We start from the raw sequence: 19,213 nt of genomic DNA, 5'->3' as shown, positions 1-19,213 counted from the left end.
GATGTGTAGCACACTGAACATTTATAATGCCTTACAATAGTTAAATATAGTCACGATAGTTAGTATAAATAGTTGTTTTTGGGCCTAGTGTTCACCTGGAAGCTGCCTGTCCTTTTGTCATACTTGACTAAGTTGTTCTTTTCCAGTATGCTGGCACTTGTATGCACCAGGTCCATCCTGCGCCTTTCCAAGAAAGGGTCCGTGCTGCGTTCATCATGGGAAATCCCATATAGTATGGAGTTCCGTAGCATCCGCACGTACAGGTAAGTGTAACCCATCCAGTTCACTGCATCCTGAGACAGAAAATGAGTACGAGAGCGTTGAGATGTTGCAAGTACATTAATAACTAGATTCTACACTGCATGTGACACCGTACTTCCGTAAATGCAGTGTAGTCCATCTGCAAAGTTGAACTATTATGTATATTAACTAAGATTGTTTTAAATGCATTGTAGCAAAGAGGTCTTGTATTTAAGAGTATTTTGTAATTTTGAATTAGAGCCTCAGATATAGCCCCAGTGGTACAGTGGTACAGCCTTAGTTTTGTGCAGACAACCAACAAAATCAATGAGGACTTTGGGTAAGGTTTTATTCATAACTGGCACAGGTTGTAATTGTGCTATAGCAGTGGTTCCTAAACTTTTTACAGTCCTATACCACTGTAGACATTAACCTCCTACTGCGTAACACCTCTTGCTCTATCTTGTTGTTTGATCTATATTACTATGATGCACATGTGAGACATTTAGACTTTAATCCACATTAATAGATGTGTTCATGATGTGACAATGCATCAGATGTACACACTCAGAAAAAAAGATTCTAAACAGTCCCTGGGGTGTGATGTGATTGAGCAAATCAATAATTTGGGAACTGATTTAAAATACTGATCTTTTAACAAAAGAGATCGCACATAGGAAAAAACTAATAATTTGTAAAAGTGTATGAATGGAAAGTTCCAGACTTGCAGGCCCGAGTGAACTCCTGAACTTTGTATAACAGGTAGGTAATGCTGGGTAAGCGTTATATAAGACACCTGTCCCATAAGTATAAGGACCTTGTGATGCTAGCCAGAAGCTGGTATGAGCATGAAAAATTGTACACGTTTTAGATCTAACCGTAATCAAAAATTGATGCATCTTGAAACATAAATGGTGTCCAAACTAGGCTATGAAAGAAGAAAAAGAACTGAGACCTTTTTTCTTCTTTCCAATGAACTAGCATCTGAAGTCTTTTTTTAATCTTATTTTGAGAATTTAAAATAGAACAGGTATTAGATGCAGGCATACAATGAGTGTTATTGATTTAATTAAGTGTCCAGGCCCTACGTGGCAGTGATCACTCGGGGTCCGGAGCGGTGGCAGCCTCAAGGGTATGTCTTCAGTGCCTTTAGTTTGAGAACATAATTGTATCATATTCAATTGCAATTGTTTTTTTTGTTTTTTTTAAGTGACATTGTTTCCGTATTCTCCATCTTGACACCAGGCTTTTTACTTTATTTTTCTATTTAGAACTAATAGATTATAAAAAAAAATAAATCTGACAATCGCGTAACCCTGGGGGTACTCGTACCTTAGTTTGAAAACCACTGTGTTACAGGAATCAACTTACATGGTTTGCTACTTAGCAAGAAAAACAGGAGCAACAATAGGCCAACAACATCCTTATTTATTTTAGGCCAGTAGAAATACCTCATTAACTGTGTTTTACAAATCCCTAAAAAGGCCAGCCACAAGTGTTTCAACCCCAACACCTCCTGCATAAAGCTTTTTGGTAACATTACCTGGAACACCACAGCCCTGCTTTCAGTGGCAGGCTGCCACAACAGACTCCGATTTCTCATATGAATCTCATCTTGTACATTACATCACTCCACCACCATCTGGCTGTCACCAAAGCCAGTAGCAGTGGCCCTTAATGGTGCTACCGAAGGATCCTGTGCCGCCAGTGTTTCGCGTGCAAATGACTCCTCCGCTCCTGCTGGTCTCCCTAAACCTGTCGGTGCTCTTAAGATTACTGTCTTTGACTGCTTTGTACTGTCTTGGAAACTACCCAAAAGGAAGGTAACCACTCAATTGGCAGAAATGGGACCACTCCAACAGTAACTAAGCAATTTCACACCGACTTCAAGCCCTTTACTAAAGCAGATGCACCAGCTGGCAATTCAGGAACACTGTCACTCAAGCAGCACCAGTATTCCCTGCACAGCTCCCACTTTATATCAAGACTACAACAGCACCACAAGAAACCATACTCTTCACACACATCTGGAATTAGATCAGGAGATTAGACTTAGACTTCAACACTTTCAGCTGCACCAAGACCTACAGGTTTACTTCCCTTCTTTTTAAATCACCCTTAGGCCCGTCTTAGGAGGGTCAACATTCCTCTGTATGTGCTTCCCCTTCAAAAATGTGTCTCTCTCTCTCTCTCTACTTGTATCTCCTTCCCAAGATATATCTTCATGAGTTTCTTTTTAACAATTGGCCATCATCGAAAAATCCAGGCCAGCTGAAACCCTGTCCCCCTCCAACGAGGAGCCTAAGCCAGTAGACAGAGTTCAGTTGTTTTAAATAGGGAGCTGGGGAAATTCCACACACAAATCAGAGAAACCCAGCAGAGGAGGATGGACCACCAAACACTCTCCACCACACCAAATGCTTCTTTTTCTGTAGACTTTTAAAAATGATGGTTCTTCAAGGGTTCGTTAGAAAATTATTTTATATAGAACCATAAACACTCAAAAAACCCTTCACATAATTTAAGGGTCCTTTGCATTGCTAAACGGTTGTTATATACAGAACCATTTTCTTTACCAAAGAACCCCTGAAGAACCATCCTATTTAAGTGTGTAGTTTTTATGCCTTCACAAGCTTCTCTGAGGCAAGCTAGATTCCTGCAGTGGCTGAAGTGTGCAAATGACAGTGTACTGTACATCTAAATATGCCTTACGCATTCTAACACTCTTGCTCTGCACTTGGTGTTCTATATCACTACTTCAGCTTGTGGGCAAACTGGAGAGTTCTATCTATGCAAGAGCACCAGTTCAAAATGTGGGAATGGCTTAGACATTACACATGGCATTCAACTATCTAAAGCGGTGGCTGCAATTAAATTAAAAGCACATACCAAAGACACCGACTCTGATGCTGTACATAAGAGGTGAGCAGGTGAATGGGCTAAGAAAGCAAACAAAAAGGGTAAAAGTACATAGTAGTAGTATTGGTAGTTCCAACAGTTGCCAGTCAGGTTGCTGAGACCGACACCAAAGGGAAAACATTTTAATTGCAGAAACATTAGACATCTAAAGCTGAAAAATGGTTGTGGATGGAAAATTATGGGAAACTTGAAGACATTTGTAAAGGCCCAGGGTAAACACTAAATTCTGCAAAATTAATCAATGGGTACCATAACTAATTTGTATCATTCTTATTCACAGCAGATCCAGACAAATGCAACAAATATGGTGCCATCTGAAGCTGAACCTCTCTGATTTTGCGTGTAGATGTGACTGGTGTAACACTGGATCAATACTCAGAGTGAAAATTAAACAGCAACCTAGAGCCACACAACCAGTTGCACAGTTGCAAGCAGACTTCACATAAATTTTACGTAACTGCAGGAGGAACAAATGTGCATTGGTGATCATAGAACACTTAAAAAAATAAATAAATAAATAAAAAATATATATGTACATATACATGCATGTTCTCCTCAACTCCCTGCTGGCTAGCTATATATATATATATATATATATATATATATATATATATATATATATATATATATATATATATATATATATATAGGATCACTTACATCAGCTAGGAGCTAAACCTAAGGCCAGGGAGGTGTGCTGCTCCACACCGCCCCATCCTGAGCCATGGTCCGTTGCAGGTGGGGGTTTGCATGGCGGTAGGTGCTCCGCCCGCCACCTGATTCCACGGAAGTTCCACCTGAGCAACAGATTCTCTGTGTTAGAAGAGCTGGAAGACGCCACTTTAGCTGGCAAACAGTCGTCAGCGCAGAACGTCAGAGTGAGCTCTCCAGCCATAAACTAAACTTCACCCTCTGCTCCATCCTGGAACCCCACTGTGCAGCGGGCCTGCCACTCCCTGCCCAGCTGGACGCGGCCGGACAGCCAAACTGCTGCCTACCTCCCCAGGTCATCTCCTTCTCCACACTGCCACCCTGCCGAGCTCCCACACGGACAGCCTGACCGCCGCTCCCCACACCGGAATTCTGCCATACTGACCCCTCGTCTCCCGCCACTGCTGGTTGCTGAGCCACAAACCCATTGTCCATCCACGCCTCAGCCTCGACCGACCCACTACCCTCCTAAATCCACTCTCATAGTAGGTGACTCAATCATCAGAAACGTTAAGCACCATACAGCCGTAGTTCACTCTCTCTCTGGTGCAAAAGTCTCTGACATTAGAAAGCAGCTCTCCAGTCTTCTAAAGAAATACGACTCCGTGAAGAAGACAGTAAAACATATGGGATGCAATGATATCAGAAATCAGAACACAGATCTGCTGAAAAAGGACTTCACAAGCCTGCTATCTTCTGTACAAGACTGTGGTAAATATGTTTTTATCTCTGGACCAATTCTGTCACTAGGAACAGGTTCAGCACGTTTTAGCCGCATTTTAAACCTTCGCACATGGCTCCAAAAAACCTGCCTCTGCAAAGATGACTTTTATTGACAATTTTAACCTCTTAAGTCTGGAACCGCCCTTTTAACAGAGTTGATGGATTCATCCCAATAGGCTGGGTTCACAGATACTGGGCCACAATATATTTTACTCAGATGACTATTACATACCTCAAACTCATACTCAAGTATTTATGTAGTTTTGGGTAGAAGACCCAGGACCAGCTCTTCATCAAAGTAAACCCTATAACAGATCTTGAGAGTTTTAAAAACAGAAAAGGCTTAGGCATAATTAACCTTAACGTTAGAAGCCTACTTCAGAAGGATAAAATGGATCAACTTAAAGTCCTAAATGCACAGTCTGATCCAGATATTTTAATACTAAGAGAGACTTGGCTTAAACAATCTATAAGTGATGAAGACATGGCCTTAAATGATTTTAACCTTTATAGAATAGACAGAGAGGCAGAGTAGCTATTTATATAAGAGTAACTATACAAGCCACCTTATTATTAAATGCAGTCTCCAAAGAAAAATACTTGAGTTCACGGCTCTGAAAGTGTCCCTTGGGAAAAAAAAAACATTTCAGCTGGGATATACAGGCCCCCCTCTGCTCCATCGTCTGCGCTTGAAATAGTCAATCACAATATACCACTTCTGAAATGCTGGTCATAGGGTTTTAATATTGTTTATTTTAAGTAATCTGATGCATTAGAAAGCCAGTTAAGATTAAAAAAAGATTAAAAAGTCAAGATTAAAATATGTGGAAATCTTACCCTCACACAATTAGTCATGGAATCAACACACCCAAATCTGAAGGATCCCACCAAATCTACTCTGCTAGACCTAATTGTGTCCAATAAAATGGACAAAATTACTGCCTTAGGAGTTTTTGACCTTGGCATTAGTGACCACTGCTCCATTGGATGCATTAGAAACATTTGCAAGAACAGAACAGAGTCTCGGATGGTGGTTAGAAGAAATCTTAAATATTTTAAATAACCAAGCTTTTCTATCTGACTTAGCAATGAGTGAAATTCAACTTACACTAAAAATTCCAGATGTTGATTTGGCACTAAAACACTTTAGCAAACCATTTCTAATGGTGGTAAACAATTATGCCCCCCACAAAAAGCAAAGAATAAGAGACACTAGTGAAATTTCCTCATTGTTTAAAGCCAGAAATAAAGCTTGGTCCACTGCCACACACACGGGGAAGAGAGACCACTGGCTTACGTTCAGACAACTGAGAAATAAATGTACCTCTGCAGTTAGAAAGGCCAAATCTGATTATTATCTCAGCCTGATTACCAGCTCTACAAACAGAAAACCTTTGGAAAACTGTAAAATCCCTTGAAAACAATTCCTTTACCCTTCCAACCAGCGTTATAGTTGATCAGCTAATATCTGATCAGAAGTAACTCTATAGATCTTTTAACACACATTTTCCTGCAGCTGGTCACATCTTTAAAAATAATGACTCATATCTGCTATAAGGTGAAACTGATGTCAACTCTGTTGTTACCCAGAGCCATGGTCTCCTCACACTCCAGCCCATCTCTCCAACCATAGTAGCTAAATCTCTTACTGCTATTAATCCACAAAAAACTACTGGTGAAGATGGGCTGGATACTTCCTTTCTGCGTCTAGCAGCCCGAATTATTTTAGAATACATAACATTATGTTCATCTCTGTTTTATCATGCAGAATTCCTAGGATCTGGAAAACACTACAAAAATGTAAATGTAACTCCACTGCATAAAGGAGGTGAGGAGGCAGATGTAAATAACTACAGAGCAATATAAAAATTGTCCTGTTTAGCTAAAATTTTAGAATTTCTAGTAAGCAGTCAACAAATCATTTCTATGCAAAAAATCTGTCCCGTTTAATTATCAATCTGGCTTTAGAGAAAGACATAGCACCATCTCTGCTACCACATTGATTTTAAATGATCTCTGTATGGCTATAGATAGGCAGCATTGTGCTGCGACTTTTATCGATTTATCAAAGGCTTTTGATACAGTTGATCATACTTCTTTTAAGGAACTTACAAAAGATTGGTTTTGATACAAATGCACTAAAATGAACCCAAAATTACCCTTTAGACAGACAATGCGCAGAACTGAATAATTACAAATCAGATTTATTCGATGTATTAATGAACTTGCTGCCTCTGCCTCAGACTGCAAAGTACACCTCTATGCAGATGACATGGTTTTATACTGTTCAGCTGACTATTTATGCTGCAATAAGAAAACTGCAATGCTCATTTAATGCCCTACAGGTTGCTTTGTGTAAACACAAACTGGTTTTAAATGCTAAGAATACTAAGTTCATGCTGTTTTCCAGATCTACTAAAACTGATTTTAATACAGTAAATATCACTACCCTGGCAGGATCCAACATTGAAAGAGTCAGAGTATAAATACCTTGGTATATGGCTGGATAATAAACTCACTTTTAAATCCCATATTAATAAATTGGTTGGCAAATGTAGACAGAAGCGGTTATCTATATAGAAATAAATGCTGTATCCCCATGTATGCAAGAAAAAAAATTGGTGAGGCAACCTTACCATCTGTCATAGACTACAGTGATGTAATTTACAAAACACACATCTGCCAGTTCCCTCAAACCACTAGACTCAGACCATCACTCTGCACTGAGGTTCATTACTGGAGACCCGTATAACACTCATCACTGAGGACTGTATGAAAAAGTTGGTTGGCCCTCACTACTAAACACACGGGTTTACTTTTATTTGTAAAGCCAGCCATATGCCAGAATATATTACTTCAATGATGTCTGTAAATAATGGTATTTATCTAACTCACTCCAGTGGGTGGATCACATGCCAGGTACCGAGTTTTTTTACTGAACTGGGAAAATCTGCCTTTAGTTACAATGCACCTGCGAGCTGGAACTCACTACAGCAAACACTTAAACTCAGCTCGCTGGTGCCACTCGGTCATTTTAAACTTTTACTCTCTAACCACCTCCACTCTGCCTGCACCTGTTTTACCTGAATTTTTAGTATTATTGTCTTTTCATTATTTTATTACTTGTTTATTACTATTCATATTCTATTTTAATTATGATTATTTTTAAATTTCATTAATTTAATTAATTTTAGTTTACTTTTTTAAATTATTCTTTTATTTTATTTTGATTAACTTACATTTCACCTACATTTTAATTTTGTTTTAGATTTTCTACTGTATTTTTATTATTGCTTTTTATTATAGCTGCTCAGCTGTTCAGGATCTCCTGTGTCGTATTTTTCATTTTATAATGTGCCAAACGTTCTCAGTGCTGACAGGTCTGGCCTGCAGGTAGGTCAGTTTAACGCCCTAACTCTTAATACAGAGCACTGCTGTTGTAACACACGTAGAATGTGGTTTGGCATTGTCTTGCTGAAATAATCAAGGCCTTCCCTGAAAAAGACATTGTCTGGATGGCAGCATGTGTTGCCAAAACACGTATATATCGTTCAGCATTAATGGTGCCTTCACAGATGTCACCCGTGCCATGTGCACTAATGCACGCCTATACCATCATGAATACTGGCTTCTGAACTCTCACTGATAACAAGCTGAGTGGTCTTTGGCCGGAGGACACAGTGTCCATGATTTCCAAAAAGAATTTCAAAAGATTGATTCGTCGTACCACAGGACACACCTCCACTTCACCTCAATTAACTTCCAGGTGTTTTTTTAAAGCATTACACAACTTTACCAGTCTTATGTTGCCCCGTCCTAACTTTTTTTGGAATGTGGTGCTGGCATCAAATTCAAACTGGGCATATATTTTTCAAAACAAAATTTCTCAGGTTTCAACATTTGATATGTTGTCTTTGAAACATTTTCAATGAAATGTAGAGTTTAACTGATTTGCACATCATTGCATTTTGTTTTTAATAAATGGGGTTGTAGAAGGCAACAAGAATTACAATGTAGCAGACTAAATGTACTTTGTTCACACATCACAACTGCTTGTCTATAGACCATGCATATTGACTTTACTCTGTTCTTAACCTGAAATGACTACCTGAAACCAGAAATGAGTACTTGGCTATCCTTGTAGTCATTAGCACTCGACCTAGAATCCTGTTCACCCCCTGCCTTCAGACTAAGGGTGAAAATCAATTCAGATGTATCGCGATGCGGACGTGGACGATTCTGAATCGATTCACAAATGTCAAAAATTGATTTTCTAAATATTTATTTTATGACGTAATGTTGACGGAACGCAAAAGGTGGAACCTGGAAGTGCGGAAGCGCAGTGCCCAGACAGTCTGTGGTGGCACATAAAAACACACATGGATGAGTGAGAAATCTGACCGGCACCCTCTGCATTAAAAGCTAGGTTAGGTCAGGAGTCGACAACCCAAATGTTAAGAATTTCAACATTTCAACAAAAATCAAACCACCTTGGGAGCCACAACATTTAATGTCCAATGTCTCAGTATGTGATAATGTCCTAGTGCAGGCTAAAAAATATAAACGAAAACGCAGACTTACTTTGCTCTGCTTTAAGCTTTAGCTATAGCCGCTTTCCTCCCATCTCCACCAGAAAACTTTTCTTCAAAAGTTGAATAGTTTCTTGTAAAAAGTCTCTCAACGTTTTACGAGGCTGAAGTTGCTTCTCATTCGCCAGCTTCTTGTTAGAATTTTCCCGTTCCACCTTAAATTCTGCCAGAATGTAAATGCAGCATCATGTAAGGTGGACCAGAAAAATTTGAGAGAGAAGTTGACTTCAGCTTTGCGACTTTTTCGTGTTTGACAGTCTCTCGTTGCAGATTTAACGTACCAGGAAACCAACTGAGCTGCTTATTAATGCGAATAAGTCCATTTGTCTCCGAATGTTAGTCTAAAATCTGTCTTTTTGCGTTTTCGTCAGCAACTAGCGAGGCAAGACTGTGCATTGCTATGTGACTTGCAGTCGGCACACCAGCCTGCAGGGTTATAGGATGGTGAATTAGCAGCGTTTAAGACCATTTATTGTTAAAACGGCATTAGGACGATCAGCAGAGCTTTATTTTACTGCGAAGGAGGATTATTTATAGGATATATAGGATTATCAGAACAGTGAAAAAGCCGTATGTTGCTGACCCCTGAGCTAGCGTATGGAAGCACTTTGGCTTCTATGAAGTTCTATGAAGGGAAAAAGGACCTGGACAAGAGCCACACTATATGCAAATCGAAAATGTGCTGGATAATTATTTACCTAGAGAGGCTACAGAGTATTTCTAGACCAGTTTTGAGAAGTTAGCTTAAAATTCCACGGACTAGTTCAAAAAGTGCTATTTTCAAACTGAAAAGTGAAAAAATAACTACGCACTTTTTTAATAGACTTATGACAAAGTTTCAACTTGATCGGATGTACGGATGCTGAAAAACAGCTATGTAGCATTTACAGTGACCCCTAATGACCTATGCGCACAAAAATTGATAGGCATCCTCAGAGTCTCATTAGGAATAAGCCTGTCAAGTTTCAGATTTTTTGGGTGAAGGATTCTCGAGTTACAGATTTTTCAATTAAATAAGAATTATTTAGATTTTTCCAGAAGGATTAATTTGCATATGGCAGCCATATTTTTTAGAAAATTAAAAATGTGCTGGATAATTAGAGGTTAAGGCTATGCTGATTTTTTGACACCAAAAACATGAGGATCGGATGAAAACTGTAGGACTAGTTCACAAAAGTAGTTTTTGCATATTATGCAAATTAGATCCAAATCTAAGTAGGCGGAGCTTAATGGTCCAAAATACAAAGTTGTTTTGTTGGATCCAAGGAATCAGGAAAAAATGAAATCTGGGGAAGGAGTTAAAGGGCCAAACGCACTGTGTTGTGTAATAGCGCCCCCTTCAGGCTGATTGGGCTCATTTTGCGTGCCTGAGTAGCGGGAGGGACTACTACCTATTGACCAAGTTTCATGTCTCTAGGACTTACGGTTAGGTCTAGGTGATTAGTTTTATCGAAGAAAAAGAATAAGAATAATAAGAAAAACTCTAACAAAAACAATAGGGTCCTACAAAACAACAGGAGAAAATAGCTTGGACCCCTTCTTTCTGAGGCTTGCAACCCTGATTATTTTAGAACACATTACATACAATTTAAACATATCCATTTTATCAAGCAGAATTCCCAGTATCTGAAAAAAAGCACATGTAATACCACTTCACAAAGAAGGTGATGTTTAGACTTCATTAACTATAGATCCACCTCAAAACTGTTATGCTTAGCCAAAATTTTAGAAACCTCTTCATTTCTTCATTATCTAACGGTTTTATAAAAAAAGCATAGCACAATCTCTGCTGCTACTCTCATGATCTTTTCAGTGTCATCAACAGAAAAACAATGTGCAGTCACTTTCATTGACCTCTCTAAAGCCTTTGATACAGTTGATCACTCCCTACTTTTTAAAAGTCTACAAAATATTGGTTTTGACCACATACCGACCAACCAGTTTAGAAATTTGTAACGTGTGACCCTGGGACAAAGTAAATCAAAGCTAGTACCGGTAACTAAGGGGGTCCCGAAAGGTTCAATCCCAGAGCCTGTATTATTTAATATTTATATTAATTACATCGCCACCTCAGTTGTTCATTACAAGGTACATTTATATGCTGAAGACACTTGTACTGTTTGGTAATGCAATATATAATGCAGATAAACTGCAGCATTCTTTTAATGCCTTACAATTAGCTTTTTACAATAATAAAACAGTCCTAAACATTGAGAAAACTTTAATTTATGCTGTATTCCAGAGCCCCTAACATTGATTTTAATGCTTTTAAAACCCTGAAGGGATCTGACATTAAAAGAGTTAGCGAGTACAAATACCTTGGCTAGACAATAAATGCACAAACTCTGCTTTGTATCGAAACAAAGTGTTTCCAAATGCACACAAAGAAAAGGATTGTTGAAGCAACACTATTGTCTACCCTGGATTATGGCAACGTGATATACAGAAATGCAACTCTGTATACCACTCTGCTTTAAGATTCATTACTGGTGACCCATACAACAATCACTGTGTACTGTATGAAAAGGTGGGCTAGTCATCTGTCTGTGCGTTGGGAGACACATTGGGAGACTTAATCTATAACGCACTTACTGGCAATCAGCCTGCAACTGTTTTACCTGATTTTAGTCAACAAGTGATTTTTAGTATGTGTAGTTAGTTTCATTTTTATTATTCAGTTACTTATTTTAATATTGCCAAGTTATTGTTTTACTTTATTTCATTATTTTTATCCTTATTTTATCTTATTACCTTACTATATTGTTTGTAATTTCAATTATTCAATTTTTTTGTTTACTATGATTATTAGTTTTTAGCATTTACTAAATGAGGGTCTCCCTCAATGTACTCAAGAGTGTAAATAAAGGTTGACTGAAACCACTGTTTCCCTGGTCCTAAAAGCCCACTTAATGCCCTGCATATTTAGTGTTTTCCTGCTGTAACACACCCACTGCAGCCTTGAAAACCTGCAGGGCAATAGGATTCAAGACCCAGTGTTGGAAAATGCTGATCTAGACATCTGGCACCTCACTTTACACCTAACCACACTGCCTTTGTTAGAAATGCCTCAGATGCAGACTGTGCCCTCCAACAAACTCCCGTATTTGCAAATAACTACATTTAGCAATCCGGTCTGCATTTACTATAAAGCAATCTAACAGATGAAGTGCTAATTTATTATATTAAACAGCAATTTTTCAGGAGGATTGTAAAGTTACTGGTAGCCATATCAAATTGGATCATAAGTCAACACTGTTTGAGCCAATATGCTAGAGCAGAAAGCCAAAACAATTATGTCATGGTCCAATTAATACAGACAGCCTTGTACATAAATCACATATCGAAACCTTACCTTAGCATTTTGGACGTTGCCCAGCACAATCTCTGCATTAAGCATGTCCGGGAGTTTGCCCACCATCTGGCTCTCTATAGGCAGCTGCTGGTTGAGCAGAGACAGGTAATACTGCAGCTCTCCATGGGATGTAATCAGAATGCCCTCTCCTTTAGTATCATACTGTGGACGGCCCGCACGCCCCAACATCTGAGAAGTAAGATCACAGCAAAAGGCCAAAGTGAAAAAATATATCACTGATTTTTAAGATAAGGGACAAAACATGCTCTACAAGAAGAGTCTTCTTTGCCTTATAAATCTAAATAATAATAAAAATATACTTTAAAAAACAGATAACTTTTACCTAACTTTACCTATTTTTTTTTTTTTAATCTAACTTTTACCATTACCTAATTTCTTATGAAATTCGCTTTAGTGGTAATGTACGTTCATCACCATGCTATCGTGTTAGGCGGACAGTAACTTCCTCCATAGCTGGTAGCTTTATCAGAAACCTTCCACAATGATCAGCTTCTATCAGCTGTCCATCTGCTACTACCAAATTAGATATTATGACCAAGTGCTTAGAGGATACTTTTTGATCTGTTCTAGATAATGTGGCTCCACTAAAAAGTTAAATAATAAGGCAGAAAAAGCTTGCCCCATGGTATAACGATCATACTCAAGCTTTAAATCAGACTGTCAGACAACTAGAGTGAAAATGGCGCCTAACTAAACTAGAAGTGTTCCAGTCCGCCTGGAGGGAGAGCCTTATAGACTACAGAAGAGCACTTACTGCAGCACGCTTAACATATCTCTCCTTTCTCACAGAAAACAATAAGAATAATCCTAGATTATTATTTAGCACAATTTCTAAAATAACTAAGAACCAAACAATTACTGAACCCCAGATGCCATTAGCCTATAGCAGCAATGAATCACTTTAGTGATAAAATTAAAAAAATTAGGCAGAAAATTCAGAATGCACAGTTAAACTCAACAAACTTGCAGCCTTATAATGCCAGTTAGTAGATCTTGAGAATATAATAACTACTGCAAAGAGGCTGGAATCATTTACCTGACTTCAACAAAATGTACTAGTTAAAATTGTTTCCGCCGCAAAATCTTCTACTTGTACGTTAGATCCGATTCCTACAGGTTTACTCAAATAAATTTTGCCAGAAATAACCAAGCCTATTCTGTCAATAATAAACTCCTCTCTTAGCCTTGGCTATATCCCAAAAACTCAAACTAGCAGTAATTAGACCTCTGAGTAAGAAAGCTAACCCCGATCCGTGCGAACTATCAAATTTTAGACCTCTCAAATCTCCCCTTTATATCAAAGATCTTGGAAAAAGTTGTGGCAAAACAATTAAGTTCCTATTTGCATAGGAATCATATACATGAAAAATTTGTCTGGTTTTAGGCCACATAGTACAGAGACAGCACTAGTTAAAATTGTAAACGATCTATTATTCTCTGACCAAGGAAACGTGTCTTTGCTAGTCCTCCTTGATCTTAGTGCGGCATTTGACACAACAGACCACTCTATATTACTAAATAGACTAGAAAACCTTGTAGGGGTACACACATATACACACACAAAAATATATGGCTTGCTCATGGGGGCTTGGATTTTTCTGTAAAGCTGCTTTGTGACAACTGTGAAATAAATGTTGGCATTTTAGTGTAAGTTATGGAGGCAGCTAGCAACTGAGGACAAAAAAAAAAAAGGGCTCCAGCGTACAAGAGATAGTTAAGATAGGAAAACATTTCATTTTGTCAGCTCTGTCACTTAGGGTTATGTGACTGTCAAGGGCATAGTAATGGTGGCGTTCCTAGGTGGGATTTGAACTCATGTCCTCTGTCACCAGGCAGCAGTTTTACTTGCCAAACCTACCCCTTTTTATGTGAACAAGAGAGAGAAAAGTTGTATATTTGGTTCAGAGAAAGTTTCTGTAGAGAATCACAAGAAAAATTTTTTTTAAAATATTTTAAACTAGAAATACATACAGACATATGAGTCTGACCGTTTTCTTTGATTTTCTAATGACCCACTGGAAGGACAAAAGATAACCAGTGGAAGACCTCTGGGACCTACATATACTGCAGTTGCATCTAAAAAAGTGCATTAGTTTTCTTAGCCTGTTGTGATGGCGATGAGTTCAGTTCAGTAATGCCGGACAGCTCTACTGGGGTGTAGGCCCTTGATAAAGGACCTCCAGAAATCTTGGTCATTAGTTTTCTTTTAAAGCAAGGTATATCTATCTTAGTGTCTTAATGTCTACCTGGAGATCCTGTTGCCATGTTTGACTGGCCTCTTTTCCTCTTCCCTTGAGTGTTCCTTGTCAAAGCTTGCCTGATCTCAATCAACTGTTAGTAAACTATTTGTAAATATTTAATCAGTTTTCATCTCCATGTGTTGTAATTGTCAACTCCATCAGATAAAGGTTGTTGTCTTTTCAAAGAAATGTGTTACTCTTTAATTTTTATGTTTATATATTAAAACACCAGATGAACTACATGCAATGATGTAAAACTATTATATATGTTTAATATTAAATAAATATACATAAATTAGAAATATAGAAATTGGATTTTTCATAATGCGAAACCAGAACAATTATGTATATAATGCCATTATTAGATACTTAAGGACTTTACAGTCTTCTTGATCAAATTACAACAGCATGCTTTTTGGTGTGTCTTACAGAAATGACAAATCAAGTTAAGTAAATGTCGATTTTCATAAAAACAGATTACACACACACACACACACACACACATATATATATAAAAAAAAAAGAAAAACACCACCACCACCTGTTCCCTGACATGGCTTGTTAGCTGGGACTTTTGTCTATAAATACAACCCCATTTCCAAAAAAGTTGGGATGCTGCGTAAAATGTAAATAAATGTAAATAAAAACAATGTAATGATTTGCAAATGTCAGACCCATATTTTATCCACATTATTGAAAATGAGACATTTGACCATTTCATGAAAAACATGAACTCATTTAGAATTTGATGGCAGCAGCACATCTCAAAAAACTTTAACTGAACTTCCGGCGTAGCGCGAGTGGCAGCCTGTTACAGCAGCTCTTGCTCACCGTGAGCTTTTTTTTTCCTCTTATTTTTCCTTTCTTTTATAGTACTTTCTAAACCTGAGTACTTTTCACACTGTCTGTACACCATGGACATTAAACTTGTGAAGTTTGTGCTTCTTTTTATTTTGTTTTTCTCGCGCATTTCACAGATCCAGCGTGCTCCCGGCGGGATCTCTTTGTTTACACCAGGGATCAGCTGATAGCGCTGAGGGGCACAGCGGCGCTCCCGGGGGAGCGACCCCAGATCCAGCGCCGTGCGAGGAGAAGACGCTACAAACCAGTCCTTCCCTCTGGGGAACGTGAGATCTCTTCCAAATAAGATGGACGAGTTAGCGGCGCTGACCCGCCACGAGAGGGAATTCCGTGAGTGTAGCGTCATGCTGTTCACGGAGACCTGGCTAACTATGCTAACTCCGGATACACTCGTCTCTCTGGATGGCTTTCACCTCGTACGGGCGGACAGGACAGCGGAGAGTGGTAAAAGGAAAGGAGGAGGACTGGCAGTATTTGTGAATGATAGACGGTGTAATTCTGGACACATCTCTATTAAAGAGCAAATCTGCTGTAAGGACATTGAACTGTTAGCCGTTAGCATGAGACCTTACTATCTGCCACGGGAATTCTCGCATGCTATCGCGATAGCTGCGTACGTTCCTCCGTCTGCTAATGCTGACGCTGCCTGTGACGTCCTGCACTCAGCTGTGAGCAGGATTCTGACCCAGCACCCACAGGCCCTCCTCCTGATCTCTGGGGACTTTAACCATTCTTCTCCATCCTCAACACTGTCTACCTTCACCCAGTATGTCACCTGCCACACCAGAGACAATAAAATACTGGACTTGTTTTATGCCAATACAAAGGAGGCATATAACTCCCTACCCCTCCCTCCCCTGGGAAGATCAGATCACAACCTGGTTCATCTCCTGCCTGTGTACAAACCACTTGTACGCAGAGAACCAACCATCACCCGCACAGTGAAGAAATGGACTGCAGAGTCTGAAGAGGCTTTGAAAGACTGTTTCAGCACAACACTGTGGAAGGAGGAGATGTGTGATCCTTATGCGGAAGATACTGATGGCCTCACGCACTTCATAACGGACTATGTCAACTTCTGTGTGGAGAATACCGTACCCACCAAGACCATTCAGTGTTTCTTCAACAACAAACCCTGGATTAATCCTGATATAAAGGCCCTCCTGAAGGAGAAGAAGAGGGCTTTTAAATCAGGTGACAAGGAGGAGATGAGATCTGTGCAGAGGGAGCTGAGAAGGAAGATCCGGGAGGGGAAAGCCAGCTACAGGAGAAAGATGGAGGCCCAGCTGCAGCAGAATAATGTCAGTGGAGTCTGGAATAGCCTCAAAACTATTTCTGGACACAAGAAGCCCGACTCCCGGGCTGTGGGGGACCACAAGTGGGTGAATGAACTCAATCGATTCTTTAATAGGTTTGATCACTCGCCTGCTCCCCCCACCACAGGCACATCACTGCTGAATTCTCCCTGTCTGGCACTACCAGCATTTGGCCCCCCCCCCTCCTGCACCCACCCACCTTCATCTCAACACACAGCCACCATCAGACGGCTCTCCTGCTGACGTACATCCCAGCACTGTTCTCCCTTACTCCAGCCTCACATTCACAACATCCCAGGTCAGAAGTGAGCTCAGGAGGATGAAGATCAGGAAGCCTGCAGGTCCAGATGCCATCAGCTCAAGGCTTCTCAAGACCAGTGCGAACGCGCTGTGTGACGTGGTCGGGTACATCTTTAACCTCAGCTTGAGGTTAGGGAAAGTCCCACAGCTGTGGAAAACATCCTGCGTGGTGCCAGTGCCAAAGACCCCACACCCCAAAGACCTCAACAGCTATAGGCCGGTGGCGCTGACATCTCACCTGATGAAGACCCTGGAGAGACTGCTTCTTGTCCACCTGCGCCCCCTGGTGAGCTCTTCAATGGACCCACTGCAGTTTGCCTACCAACCTGGCATTGGAGTGGAGGATGCCATCATCCACCTCCTACACAGCTCTCTCTCTCACCTGGAGAATGCTGGGAGCACTGTGAGAATCATGTTTTTTGATTTCTCCAGTGCTTTCAATACCATCAAACCCACACTGCTGAAGGACAAGCTGGAATGCACGGGCCTGGACCATCACCTCACCACCTGGATCCTGGACTACCTCACTAACTGACCGCAATATGTGAGGACCCAGGGCTGTCAGTCGGACACGGTGGTCTGCAGCACGGGGGCTCCACAGGGAACTGTCCTCGCTCCCTTTCTCTTCACCCTCTACACTGCAGACTTCAAGTACAGCTCTGCCAGTTGTCACCTGCAAAAGTTCTCTGACGACTCTGCTATTGTCGGCCTCATCACAGACGGAGATGACAGGGAGTACAGAGAACTGACGCAGGACTTTGTGGAATGGTGCCAGAGGAACTGCCTGTAGATCAACGCAGAAAAAACCAAGGAGCTGGTGGTGGACTTCCGTCCAAACATTCTCCTCCGGTGCCTGTGAACATCCAGGGAATGGACATTGAGATTGTGAAGTCCTATAAATACCTGGGTGTTCACCTCAACAACAAGCTGGACTGGACTGACAACACAGCTGCCCTCTACAGGAAAGGCCAGAGCAGGCTACATCTCCTGAGGAGACTCAGGTCCTTTGGCGTGCAGGGGGCACTTCTCAGGACCTTCTTCGACGCTGTGGTGGCATCAGCCATTTTTTATGGAGTGGTGTGCTGGGGCAGCAGCATCTCCATTGCTGACAGGAAGAGACTGAATAAGATCATCAGGAAGTCCAGGGGTGTCCTGGGATGTCCTCTTGACCCAGTGGAGGTGGTGGGGGACAGGAGAATGAGGACTAAGCTAACAAACATGCTGAAGAACCTGTCCCACCCCATGCACCGCTCTCTGACAGCACTGAGCAGCTCCTTCAGTGCCCGGCTGCGGCACCCGCTGTGCGTAAAGAAGAGATACCGCAGGTCCTTCCTCCCAGCCGCTGTCAGACTCTATAACAGTCACGGCACTCAGTAGACAGTAGTTTACAATTACTTTCCATGTGCAAGAACTCTCAACATCACTGCCATAGCACTTTACTGTGTGCAATATCTCAATCCACCATGCGTAGTATATTTACTGCGGATCATTGTCAACATGTTTACCACCATTATGTGCAATTATGTCAAGTGCAATATTTCTCCATTTATTTACTGTTTATTTATTTGCTATTTTATTCACTGTGCAATACTCACTACAATACATACATTTCTACATTTCTAAATTTAAATTTAATACCTTGTATATTTTTCTTGTAATCTTTGTACATATACATATATCTTTATACTTTTATTGTTTATTCTATTTTATATATTGTTTGTATATTTCCTGCTGCTCTGTCTTCTGTGCTGCTGTAACACCGCAAATTTCCCCGTTGTGGGATTAATAAAGGATTATCTAATCTAATCTAAAAGTTGGGACAGGGGCAACAAAAGGCTGGAAAAGTGGTACTAATAAAAAACAGCTGGAGGAGCAATTTGCAACTAACTCACATGACTGGGTATAAAAAGAGCATTTTAGAGAGGCAGAGTGTCTCAGAAG

General features: G+C 40.3%; 1 protein-coding gene across 3 annotated transcripts in view; it reads right to left on the bottom strand.

The window, feature by feature from the left end:
• Positions 1-19,213, bottom strand: part of snrnp200 (small nuclear ribonucleoprotein 200 (U5)) — a 77,219-nt gene that overhangs the window by 23,012 nt on the left and 34,994 nt on the right. For all 3 annotated transcript variants that reach the window (XM_036578598.1, XM_036578599.1, XM_036578600.1), the window contains exons 21-22: positions 12,535-12,723; positions 96-293 (exon numbers count right to left, since the gene is read on the bottom strand). In XM_036578598.1, coding sequence (XP_036434491.1) covers positions 96-293; positions 12,535-12,723 — 387 coding nt within the window. The remainder of the gene's footprint in view (positions 1-95; positions 294-12,534; positions 12,724-19,213) is intronic.

The sequence above is a fragment of the Colossoma macropomum genome, unplaced genomic scaffold (genome assembly GCF_904425465.1).
Source record: "Colossoma macropomum unplaced genomic scaffold, Colossoma_macropomum, whole genome shotgun sequence".
Lineage (NCBI taxonomy): Eukaryota > Metazoa > Chordata > Actinopteri > Characiformes > Serrasalmidae > Colossoma > Colossoma macropomum.
The sequence above is the reverse complement of the archived record's forward strand: the minus strand, read 5'-3'. Positions and strand labels throughout refer to the sequence as shown.